This window comes from Vombatus ursinus, unplaced genomic scaffold (genome assembly GCF_900497805.2).
Source record: "Vombatus ursinus unplaced genomic scaffold, bare-nosed wombat genome assembly UNPS02014909.1, whole genome shotgun sequence".
Classification (NCBI taxonomy): Eukaryota; Metazoa; Chordata; class Mammalia; order Diprotodontia; family Vombatidae; genus Vombatus; species Vombatus ursinus.
Genome location: NW_020954687.1, coordinates 1,072,942 through 1,085,405, shown reverse-complemented (window position 1 = coordinate 1,085,405; position 12,464 = coordinate 1,072,942). Strand labels below are relative to the sequence as shown.

The 12,464-nt window shown below is 48.1% G+C and overlaps 1 protein-coding gene across 1 annotated transcript in view; it reads left to right on the top strand.

Moving 5' to 3' along the window:
* Positions 1-5,602: 5,602 nt before the first annotated feature.
* The window catches only part of LGR6 (leucine rich repeat containing G protein-coupled receptor 6), a 159,410-nt gene continuing 152,548 nt past the window's right edge, over positions 5,603-12,464 (top strand). The window contains exon 1 of the mRNA XM_027843436.1: positions 5,603-5,799. Within this exon, the coding sequence (XP_027699237.1) occupies positions 5,603-5,799 (197 nt within the window). The remainder of the gene's footprint in view (positions 5,800-12,464) is intronic.

The following is a 12,464-nucleotide window of genomic DNA, read 5'->3' as shown; positions in this document are numbered from 1 at the left end:
CTCTGGAGCCAACTGGATCCAGTGGCCAGATCTAGATCAGGATGACTGGAGATGGCTGGGTTTGAGAGGTAAGCAGACTGGAAAGCTGGGAGTGGCTGGGTTAGGTTATAAGGGGCTTTGAATGCCAAATAGAGGATTTTGTATTTGATCTTGGAGGTGAAGGGGAGCTACTGGAGTTTATTGAGTAGGGAGGGGTGACATGGTCAGACCTGCACTTTAGGAAAATGACTGGCGACTGAATGGAGGATGGACTGGAGTGGGGAGAGACTAGGCAGGTACACCCACCAGCAGACTATTGCAATAATCTAGGCATAAGGTAAATGAGGGCCTGTACCAGAGTGGTAGTAGTGTCAGAGGAAAGAAGGTGATATGCTTGAGAGATATTGCAAAGGTGAAATCAATAGGCCTTGGCAACCCAGATTGGCTATGGGAGTGAGAGAATGAGGAGTCAAAGATGACAATTAGGTTGTAAGCCTGAGACTGGAAGGATGGTGGTATCCTCAATGGTAAAAGAGAAGTTTGGAAGGGGGAGAGTTTAAAGAAAAAGAGGAGATCCGTTTTGGACACGCTGAGTTTAAGATGTCTATTGGACATTCAGTTTGAGATGTCTGAAAGGCAGTTGGAGACTAGAGGTCAGCAGAGAGTTTAGGACTGGATAGGTAGATTTGAGAATCATCAGCATTAAATCCATAGGAGTTGATAAAATCACCAAGTGAAGTCATATAGAGGGAGAAGAAAAGAGAGCCCAGGAGAGAGCCCTGTGGAACACCTGTGGTTAGCACAATCTGGATGAGGGTCCAGCAAAGGAGACGGAAAAGAAGCAGTCAGATAGGAGAGAGTGGTGTCCCAAAAACCTAGAGAGAAAAGGATGGTTGGATGGTTTCTGGTCTTTGTTCTCCAGGAGGACCAAAATGACACCACTATGTTAGAGTCAAGTTACAGTGTGTCCGACTGTGGCTGATCAGACCAATACAAGCCAGGAGTGCTCTACCACAGGTTGGACAGAAATAGTCCATGTGAACATTTGGGGTGGAGTCCATAAATTTGTGCATCTCGAAGTTCTTTCGAGCTACTTCAGTTCTGCTTCAATCTTAGAGCACAGACAGCACTTTCTCTGATGAGGGCATGCCATGCTGGAAGGTCATGTGCCAGTGTCTCCTATGTCACACAATCAATTCCAAAGATCTTAAGAGAGACCTTGAGAATGCCCTTGTATCGCCTTTTCTGACCGCCATGTGTGAGTTCTCCATAAAATAGTCTTTTTGGCAAAGGCAAGTTTGGCATTTGAACAACGTGGCCAGCCCATTGGAGTTGTGCTTTCTGCACTAGAGTTTGAATGTTTGGCAGTTAAGTTCGAGAAAGACCTCAGTGTCTGGTCTTTTATCCTGTCAGGTGATCTTCAGAATCTTCCTAAGACAATTCAAATGGAGTGAGTCAGTTTACTGGTATGGCACTGGTATACTATCCAGGTTTCACAGGCATGCAACAATGAGGTCAGCACAACAGTTCTGTAGACCTTCAGTTTGGATCTTCAGTCTGGGATGAAAAAGTTTGAAGACCCACTGTGGACAGTGGGATAGATATAGTAGGATTACCTAGCAACAGTGAGGGCCCAGGTGAGGTTATGTAAAGTAAATTCATAGTGGACCCAGTCAGGAGGGTTGCGCGATTTTCTTCACCTTTTTTCAGCATTTGTGTAGAAGGGAAGGCAATGGATGATGGGAATGATCCAAGGCTGAGGTTTGGCAGAGCACAATTATAGATATAAGGGGCCAAGAACTCAAGAGAAGATGACAGTTTAGTATTGAATTGGTTCACCAGAGGGTCAAGATGGGGAAAAGAGAAGAAAATGGCTAGTGTGGCAGCAATAGCTTGAAAGAGAACTGAGGAATTGAGGGATTGGAGGCTGCAGTGTGGATGAAGAGTGGAGTTTGGTATGGGAAGGCAGAGGGAGAGGTGGAAACTTAGGAGATTACAGTCCGATTAGGAGGTTTCAGAATTCTTGAACATGGAGGTGGTGCATTTGTGGGTGAGAGCAAGATGAAGGATGTGATTATCTTTGCATATGGCTGAGGTGGGATGGAGGAGTAGGTCATGGGACATTAGTAGATTGAGGAACTGAGTAGTTAAGGTGATTGAAGAAGTCAATATGTATAATGAAGTCCCATAGTCTTCATATAGTGGATTGGTTAGAAATCTGGGGCGGTGAGGGTAACCCCACAATAAACTGAGAATTCTACTACCCAGTGTCGATCTACAGATCTCCCTGGGCATGCAGGGTCAGCTTCTCTACTTCCCAGTCCCTCCTTGGCTAGGCTTTCCAACTCTCTCTTCTTAGAGTTCTGGGTTGGAACTCTGGAGGCTGAGCCAGACAGCATTCAATAAGCAACGTGGAATATGGAGTATTGGACTTGGAATTATGAAGACCTGGCTTCAAATCCTGCCTCAGACACTTATTAGTTGAGTGACTCTTTGTGCCTCAGGTTTCTTATCTATAAAATGAGGTGGTTGAACTCAATGACCTGTAAGGTCTCTTGGAGCTCTAAGATCCTATAATAAAAACTCTGGGTTGCAGAGTTTCTGGAAGGCAGGGAAGCAACTGGGCCTTGAGTAAGGAAGTCCAGAGTTCAAATCCAACCTCAGACACTTACTTAGCTGTGTAACCCTGAATGTCACCTAATCTCTGTCTGCCTCAGATTCCTCAATTGCAAAATAAGAGTAGTCATGGTCCCTACCTCTGCAAGGGTTGTTTTGAGGATCAACAGCTTAGCACAGTGCCTGGTACATAGTAGATGCTTAATAATGCTAGTTCCCTTTCTTCCCTCCCCTGGGAAGTAGAATGAATGATTGCACAGGGTGGTGGGGAAGATGGCAGTGGGGTGGGAGAGTGTGTCCTAGAGATGTGTGAAGAGGGTAGGATCTGTTTCCCAGAGGATGGAGACAAAGGAGGTTGGTGAGATAGAAAGTCTGGGCTGCAGCATGGGTAATGTACTGTAATGGGTAATGGATATTGTTTGTTTACTCTACTGCTGAATATGTTGGAATTTGGGCTTTCTCCCCAGGTCCCACCTCAGCACTGAGGATGAGCCTAACTACATTGGAAAGTGAGGACATCCACTAATCTCTTTCTCCTCTCCATCCCATCAACTGGGCCTCAGAGGGTCACATAGCCCCTGAAAAAGAGGAGGTAGAAAAGCCTTCCTGTGATTGAACTGAGAAGAGAACTTAGGACTCAGAGACCCAGACTTCTCCTTGCTTCCCTTACAGAAATCCTTTAGCAGCTCTCTGCAAAAAATGGAGATTCCATAATTCTTCAAACCAGGTTGTAGGGGAAGACCTGAGCCCCTAGGTGGAGCTCAATCAGCTTTTTGTTTTGTTTTGTTTTGTTTTGTTTTGTTTTGTTTTGTTGTTTTTTGGAGTTTAACTCAACTCAGTCTGCCCAGGCTAACTGATATTCCACCCTGCTTGCTTTTCCCTACCCTTCTCCCAACACCCTGAGCCCAGTGAATTCAGGATTCTCCAGGAGCAAGGAAGGGGAATCTCTGTGTCTTTAAGCATATAGTAGGTGCTAGATGGTGCAGTTGATGGTGCAGTCTTCCTGGAGTCAGGAAGACTCATCCTGCTGAGTTCAAATCTGGTCTCAAACACTTGCTAGCTGTGTGATCCTGAGTAAGTCGCTTCAGTAAATCACCTGTTTGCCTCAGTTTCTTCATGTGTAAAATAAGCTAGAGAAGGAAATGGCAAACCATTCCAGTATCTTTGCCAAGAAAACTTCAAGAAAGGGGTCATGAAGAGTCAGACATGACTGAATTGCAGTAACAGGTGCTGAATAAGTGATTGTTTCCTTCCTTCCCTCCCCTGGGGAAGCAGACTAGTGGCACAGGGTGGTAGGGAAGGGGGATGTAAAGTGTAGCCCAGAAGCAGCAACAGGAAGGGATCTTCCATTTCTCAGAGGATGGGGAAAAGGGAATATGTAAGTGATTTGAAAAGCTGCACCACAGAGTCAATGCCTCAATTCACTGGAACCCCAGATCTGGAGTGAGAGGACCTGGATTCAAATCCTGGCTCTGCTACTTACTACCCATCCTATTTTAAGTCACTTAACCCTTCTGGGCCTCAGTTTCATCATCTGTAAAATAATTGAACTAAATAAGATGACTCCTGGGGTCCTTACCTGCTCCAAATCTATGATTCTATGACTTAGGTGTCATGAGGGAAGGCACTAAGGTACAACAGAAGAAGGTCTGAGTTCAAATCCCCTCTGCCATTTTCTGAGTGACATATGGGAAGTTGCTTCCCCAGTCAGGACCTCAGTTTTCTCACCTGTAAAAGGAAAGGATTGGATTAAATTACCTCTGGATCTAAATCCAGTATTTGGCATCAAGGGTATCTACTTTGTGAGAGGGGTTCTGTTCTTGTCCAGCTACAGCCCCTGTGAAAAAATTTAGAATGCTAAAAGTGGAAAGGACCAAAGGGGTCATCTAGGCCAACTCATTCACTCTTTGTTCCCACTTCATTTTATTTTTTTCAACGTACAAAAATCTATTTTTCAGTGTGCAAATATCTGTCGATCCTCAAACCACCTCTTTTACAAAGGATTAAACACGATTAGAAGAGAAGAGACGCCTTTCAGGGCTCTCCATCCCTAGAGTGTCAGGAGAATGTTCTCCCTTCCTCTCCAATTCGATGAATTTGGAGTCTGAGAACTTGGATTCCAACACTGGCCTTACCTGTGTGATACTCAGTAAGTCACGCCTCTCTCTGGGCTTGAGTTTCTTTTTCCGTAAAATGGACTTCATTTGGACACAAGGCAGGCAATCTTTATCTGTACATACCTACTGTGTGCTGAGAGCACCGTGCTAGGTACGGTGGAGAAGAGCTAGATGTGAGCTAAGACAAAGTCGGCCCGTCTGATCACAGCCATAGAGCTGGGAAGCACCTCTACATTTTACACTACAGAGGTGAAGTCGTTTGCCCAAAGTCCCTGCTTTCCTCCACGGTCTCTTCCAGGTCTAAACCTTAACATCCTGCTCCAGGGTGCCCCATGGCCCCCTCACCGAGCCCCCCCTCCCAATCAGCCCTTGCCCCTGCAATAGGCTGCACCCCATCTGCCTGGCTGAGGTCCGCGCGCTGCCCCTCCCATCCCTGGATGACTGTTTGCAAACAAGTGCAGGTCCCTCAGACTCTGGGTTTCCTATGAGTTTCCCTTGATTTTCTTTCTCGGGGTTTTTTTTTTTTTCTTGAATGAAATTCCTGCCAGCTAGGAAGGAAGGAGGGAGAGGGGAGAGAGCCAGAGCGTAGAAACTTTCCTTGACTCCTCCTCCGCCTGTGTCTCTCTCCCTTGGCAAGCCCAGCCCGTGAAACTCCAGAACGAAGATCACTCAACAATGCCTGCCCCTCTCTGACTGCGCCGTCCCCACGCGCTGCGCCCTCCGAGCAGCCGCTGCCTCCGCTGCTGTCACCGAGCCCGGGACTGCGCCTGTTGCGACAGGGAGGGAGACCGCCCGGGGTCCGAAGGCTGGCTGGGCTCCGGAGAGGGAAAGGGCGAGGGAGCTTTGCCCGCCGTGCCCGCCAGGTGCCCTTCAACCTGCCGGGCGCCAAGATGCCCACCCTGACCCCGCTCTGGGCCGTGTGCCTGTATGCTGTCGTGTGCCATGGCGGGCCCCCCCAGCTGGGGCCAGCGCCTGCCTGCCCGGCTCCGTGCCACTGTGAAGAAGATGGCATCATGCTGTCGGTAGACTGCTCCGAGATGGGACTTTCCACGGTGCCTGGGAACCTGAACCCTCTGACGGCGTACCTGTGAGTATTGGTCTCTCATTTCCTTCCTTTCTCCTTTGGCTCGGTCACTTCTGCCCTGGGGGCACTGCCAGGCAGCCGCTTGCTCTCTGTGCCCCCTGCCTGGGGCAAAGACTCCGCGATGTCCCCTGTGTCCTAGGGGTGCACCCTGGGGCATCCTTGCTGGGACATCCCCCACTCTATCCTCTCTCTCTCCAAGCTACTTGCTTGGAATTCTCTACTCCTGCTGGGAGAGACTCAGATTTACATTGGGAATCCAGTTGGCTTCTCAAGTTTGGCAAAACTTAAGCTAGCAAAAACAAGGTGTCCTTGCTCTCCTAAATTTTGATTTTTCCAGTTGGCTAAGGTTCAGAGTCATGACCCTGAGCACCTGGATCCCATGAGCTCCCTCTCCAGAGAGGATAGTGCAATGTAATAAAAAGAGCTCTGGTCCGGGGTTCAATTCCCATCCCTAATGCTTACTACCTGGGGTTCCCTGGACAAGTCACCTCATTTCTCTGGGTTTTGGTTTTTCTTTCTATGAAATGAGGAGGTTGGAGCAGAGTGGGAAGTGGGTATCAGGGAAAGCAGCATTGCTGTAGTTGCCAAGAGGACCCAGGACTCTGGTCTGGAGGGGCATGAGTAGTGACTGAGCCACTATTTTCATTTCTTGAGCACAAGGTTTGAGGGGGAAGAGATAGAGAGGTAACTTAGGGCAGGACCGCTTGTCTTAAATGGGGTGTGGGTCTGATGAGTGAAGGGCAAGGTAATCTGTTCATTTGTCCAGGGCAAGGAGACAGACTTTACGGAGCTAACCCAGGGTACTAGGGCCTGGGTATTGAAGGCACATACTCAATCCCTGTTTCCTTGGTAGAGGGGCCCTCAGGGCACCCTCTGACCCTGGCCCTCCCTCTTCTCCCAAGGGCCTCTCTGCAGTTGTGTCCCAGGGGGGAGGCCTCCTCAGAGACACTAATTTGTGGGCAGACGAGGTTGAAAACCAGAGAACCATTTTTAGCATCTGAGATAGCCTGGGGAAGAGGGGGATGTGAAGGAGAGCCTGCTAAGGGTAACTCACCTCAGTCCAACTGCATAGGACACTACAACCTGGAGAGAAAAGGGGCTTTGCCCCCAAGCCTCCCTGCCCTTGGCTGTGGTTCCTAGTGGTAAGTACAGAAGGGGGAAAGATTGGCTTTGTCCAGTAATGGTGCCAGGATGTTGTAGGGGTGAATGGCTAGATGTCTATCCCCTACTCTATACTCTTTCCGAAGTCCTGGAGAAATGATCCTCCTCTCCTTTCCAGAGAGCTCTAGCACTCTCCTTCCAGAGCAGGTAAAATTGGCAAAGTACAAGGCATTGAGAGAAAAAAGACTCTTGGGAAGACTGGTTAAGGTTTGGGTAGGTCTGATATTGGTGTGTGGGTGTCAACTTCCTCCATGACGCAGGAGGTGGCTAGTAGAAAAAATGTCATGGTATAGTGGAAAGAGCACTGGCATTGGAGACAGAAGAGCTGGATTCAAATTCTACCTCTGAGACTTACCTGTAGTATGACATCAGACAAATCACTTAACTACCCATGGGCCTCAATTTCCTGTAAAGTTAGGGGACTGGACTAGATGACCTTTGAGCTCTAGATCCCTGATCCTCTGATAAAAAGATGCTTCCTCCTACTTCCAAAACCTTGGTCCCCAGGGCTTTTGAAAGGTCAGTGGAGCTGAGGTGTCCATGCTGAGCAGTTCCTAGGAGTTGGATAGCAGAGGAGATGATCAGAGCCAGTCTCCAGGGAGAAGTAAATCTACTCATTGCCTCCCAGTCTTTTGGGGGAGAGATTTAGAAAGCCCCCTGCCCCCCCCAACCTCTCCAGCCTGAGAATTGCAGGCTTCAAGATCTCTTAAAGGTCCTGGGTTCAGGGCAGAAGCTAGTTGGGTTGCTAGCTTCCCATGCCAGACCTCTAGCACCTTTCTTTCAGGGTTTCTGGCATTCTGCCCCTTCTCTCCCCCAGAGCTCCATTTGATCATTATGTCCTCCAAGGAATCCAACTTAGCCCACATGGGCAGGGGCCAAGTGACTCCTTCTCAGTAAGAATACCAGGAATGGAAAGGCCAACACTTCCACTTAGGGACTAGGGATCATTGGGATGCTTTTTTCCCACCAACTCCCTAAACCTTTCAAATGATGTTAGTCCTTAGTGCTCAAGGAAACTAGCTTTTCTTGATCTTTTTTTCCTGACTGGTCCCTGTTGACTTGAAGCTTCAGGACAGACTATCTCAGCTAGCTCCAGGCTGGATCATAGAGTGGAAAGTTCTCTCCCAAAGAGATGATAGATTCCAAGACAGTGCCTGGAATTTAACAGGAACCCTCAGAATCTGGGAGAGAAAGGGGACACAGAATTATTGCTGCATGTCTTCACTGTCCTTGCTTAGGCTTGCCTGGAGGTATCAGGTTTGGAGAATAGGACCCTTCTTTGTTTCAGCCCTCACCAGATGAACAAATAACAGCCCATTGGTGGTGGTGGGGAACAGGGCAGGATGCAGAGGGGATAGTCTAGTTTTGTTGAAGGATGTGGGCAGTCTAGAGTTGGAAGTGATGTTAACTGCTCCTGTGCAATTCCTCAATTTAAAAAATGAAAAAGTTGAAGGTGAAATGACATATCAAAGGTCCCTCAGTGGCAGAGCTGGGATTTTGACTCTAAATCAGATGTTCCTTCCCCAAGCATCAATTATGCAGATGCAACAGCATCAGATATGGTGTAGGGGTGGAGAAAGATGTGTTTTATCCTTTTCTAAATGGGATGTAGAGGAGAGTTCTCAACTTGAAGGAAGCGAGGTTACACGGTAGATAAAGCTTGGGGCCTGGAGTAAAGAAGACCTGAATTCAAATCCACCCTCAGATTCTTACTTAGCTGTATGACCCTGGACAAGTCACTTAACCTCTGTCTGTTTCAGTTCCTTCAACTGTAAAATGGAGATAATAATAGCACGTACCTCCCAGGGTTATTGTGAGGATCAAATAAGGTAATATTTGTAAAGTGCTTCGAATGGTGCCTGGCACAAAGAAGTAGCTTCATAAATGCTGGTTTCCATCCTTCCTGTTTAGGTCTCACATTTGGAATAAACCTGAAGGGGTGGGGAGCCTGCAGCCTCAAGGTCACCTGTGGCCCGCTAGGTCCTCAAGTGCAGTCCTTTGACTGAATCCAAACTTTGAAGAACAAATCCCCTTAGTAAAAGGATTTGTTCCATAAAACTTGAACTCAGTCAAAAAGCCGCACCCGAGGACCTATAAGGCCACATGTGGCCTCAAGGCAGAAGGTTCCTCACTCCTGGAAGGTAACTGATGGACCTCCTTGTTGGGAAATTCTTTTAATGTCTTTCTTAAACTCTTGCTGCAATTTCAATCCATTTCCTCTTGTTCGGTTACACTTTGATTTTTAGAGCTGTTAGGGATCTTAGAGATAGTCTACTCCAGATGAGAAAACTGAAGACCAAAAAGGCTGTGACTTATTCAAGATTATCCATAAGCTGAGGGTAGATTCCCCCCAACCTCTCACACCTCATTTCCTAATGCTTCAAAAACACAACACTGTCTCTTAAATGTCTAGCTCTCAAAGACAAAGACAACTGCTATGAGAAGGCATTGCTTCATCCATTGTGTTTGTGTCTCCAGTGCCTAGCGCGGTGCTTGGTACAGAGTGGGTGCTTAATAATGCTTGTTGATTGGTTAAGGTGTCTGTTCTGTACACAGTAGGGGCATCAAAGGATGAGTGGACCAGCCACCTTGGCATAAGAGTAGGGCTGAATGAATGCTAAGTGAATTGAACCAGGGAGAGGCAGCTTGATGTGGAGAGAGGGTTGGCTCCAGAGTCAAAGGATCTGGCTTTGAATGCAACCTCAGTCACCTATCTATCACCTGTATAGCCTTGGACAAGTTACTGGATTGTCCAGCCCTAATCTCTCTCTGTTAAATGAGGAGGTTGAATTTGGTGACTTCAGAGATCTCTTCCGCAGAGAGAGAAGCTCTATGGGGAATGAGTTGTGGGGCATTTATTTTAGTCCATAATTGATAAAATAATTATGAGCTTATAGGTCCTTGAAGAAGATGAAACACTAGAGGAAGCATTTTTGATAAGGAAGTTCAGTCTCTGATCATTGAGGCATTGAAAATAGCATTTCAAGGTTGACAAAGTGCTAACTTCACAAGAACCCTCTGAAGTAGGTAGGGAGAAGAACTGGATCTATGATCTCACTGACATGGGGGACTTCCAGGTGAGGAAATTCTTTCTACCAGAGCAGATCAATGCCTCTGTAACTTGTAGTCCTAGAGTTGCTTAGAACACAAAAAGGTGAAGTCACTTGCTCAGGATTAAATAACTTTTATGTATCAAGTCCCAGAAGCAGGACTTGAACCCAAATCATCTTGACCCTTTATCTACTATACCCCTTTGCCTCTCAGTGTAAGCATGATTACCACCATGTTGTAGACGACGAAGCCCAAGTTGCTCATGGGCAAAGTCCCTCCATTGGGCGGTGACTTGCCCATGGTCAAGAGAGGCTAGTCAAGTGTCAGAGTATAGATGTGATTCAAGTTTTCTGACTCCAAATCCAGTGTCCTTCCCAATATTGATGTGTGGTAGGGAAATATATTTATGCGTATGTGTGTAGGGGAATCTTTTATTTCTCATCTCATGGAATAGATATTTTATGATGAAATAAAACAAACTGGATGACCTTTGGAGAACCTTTAGGAGAAGTATCTCCGTAACCCCTGGCAGACCATCTCATTCCATACCAAGTTGGACTTTGAGAGGACTATTTTTTTCCAGCCATACTTAAGCCAGCCTGTAAGGAAAAGGCTTTCTCCTACTTGTCAAGACCTTGAGAGGAAGAGGTGCTATAGCATCTCCTCTGAACATTTTTTTCCAGAGGTAAGAATCCTTCTTAAGAGTTAGGAAGTTCTTCCTTGTGTCTAACCTGAACTTTGCCACTCACACCCAATACATATGACACTTTGGGGCCCACCGTCTATCCTGCTCCATCTGGATTGGGAAGATGGAGCTTAAATCTCCGCAGACCATTAGCTTCTCCTTTTGCATTCCCTCTGAATACCCCATTCTCTAGGAGGAGAGCATTTCTGAAGATGGGCATTTCTTCCCCACCCCAGTAAAGAGAGCCCTGTCCTCGGTGCTAGGGCACATGCACAGTCAGTGGTCCTGAAGTCTGGGAAGTTCAATCACTTAATCCACAAGTATTCACACAGTGTCTACTGTGCACCAAGCTCGGTGCTGAGCGTTGGTAATAGAAGGACACATTTACCTCTATCTCTCCCTTCCCCAAACACACTTTCAGTTGGATATCCCTGACCTTGGAGTCAACTTTCCAGGCAGGAGAGTAATGTCACTCTCCTCAGCCTATCTCCTCAGTCCTGTCCCAAGGGTGCCCTGAGCACCCCTGGAGCCCTGTCCTAGATGCTCTGTGGGATACAGGAGGAGAAGATGCAATCCCTCTGGGAGCTTCCAGTCTGAAGGGGAAACCTTCCCTGCCTGAAGGAGGACCTCCTCCCTCCCCCATAGAAAAGGATGTCTAGTCAAGCGTAAATAAATATGGGACAAACCATACCCAGAACCATTCTGATTCCCAGTTTGCTGCTTATAACTTGTGTGACCTTGAGCAAACCACTCCGAGTCTTAATTTCCTCCCCTATAAAAATCAGTGGGTTGCATTAGATATTTTCCAAGGTCTCTTCCCAATCTAACATGCTATGATCCTCTGATCCATCCCTAAGGTTAGATGTTTGCCCTGGGCCTTGCTCCCTACACCCCCATCGGCTGGACGGTGACTCAGAAAAGCCTATCAGAGGAATTGAGGGAGCAGCTAGTCAGAGACGTCTGGGGGTGCTGAAGAGAAGGAGCAAACAAGGGGGAGAGTTATTCCAAGAAATGGGGTCCCTGGGGGGTATCTCCTGTGCCAGCCTCACTCCAAAGCAAGGCCTGGGGGCCCGGGCTCATCAGAGAGCAGACCCCAGGGGAGGGTTAGGGGTGGAGGAGGTTTGGGGAGGGGGTGAGGAGGAGCCAACACCCTAGTTCAAAGGAAAGGCAGGGAACAAAGCCCTAGGCAAGAGAAAAAGGAAACCTCTTGGTTGGTTCTGGCATCAGGCATGGGGTGCGGTTGGGTGGGGTGTGGCTGGCGGAGGAGAAGAAAGCTTGGTTCAGAACAGTTGCCCCCCCCATTCCCCACATCCCCACCCCAGGCCCCTTCCTCCACTATCCTATGAGCTTTCAACTTTGAGGCCCAGCTTCCCCCCCACCCCTCTGTCCCCAGGTTGGTATCTTTGTTTTGGCACTGGCCTTTTTCCTCCCCTGGTTGGTGCTCACGGCTTGTCTACCCCAAAGGTGGGTGGGGGTGGGGTAGACATGCTCTCCAGAGGGAACAGAGATGAAAGAAAAAGTGAGCAAGAGTCCAGGTTTAGAAGCCAACTTTTCTGGGACACCCGCACCCCCGCCCCTACTCTGGACTCTGCCTCCTCGGCATCCCCCTTCTGCTTCCTGAGAGGTGCGTTAGGGATGGGTTGGAGAGATCTCTGCTCTTCAGGAGGTGGTCTGATGTATCTTCTAACTCCTTCTGCGGGGGGGGGGGGGGGGGGGGTTGTTCCCCCCCCCCCCCCCGGGGGGGGGGGGGGGGGGAGCGTTGATCCCTCCT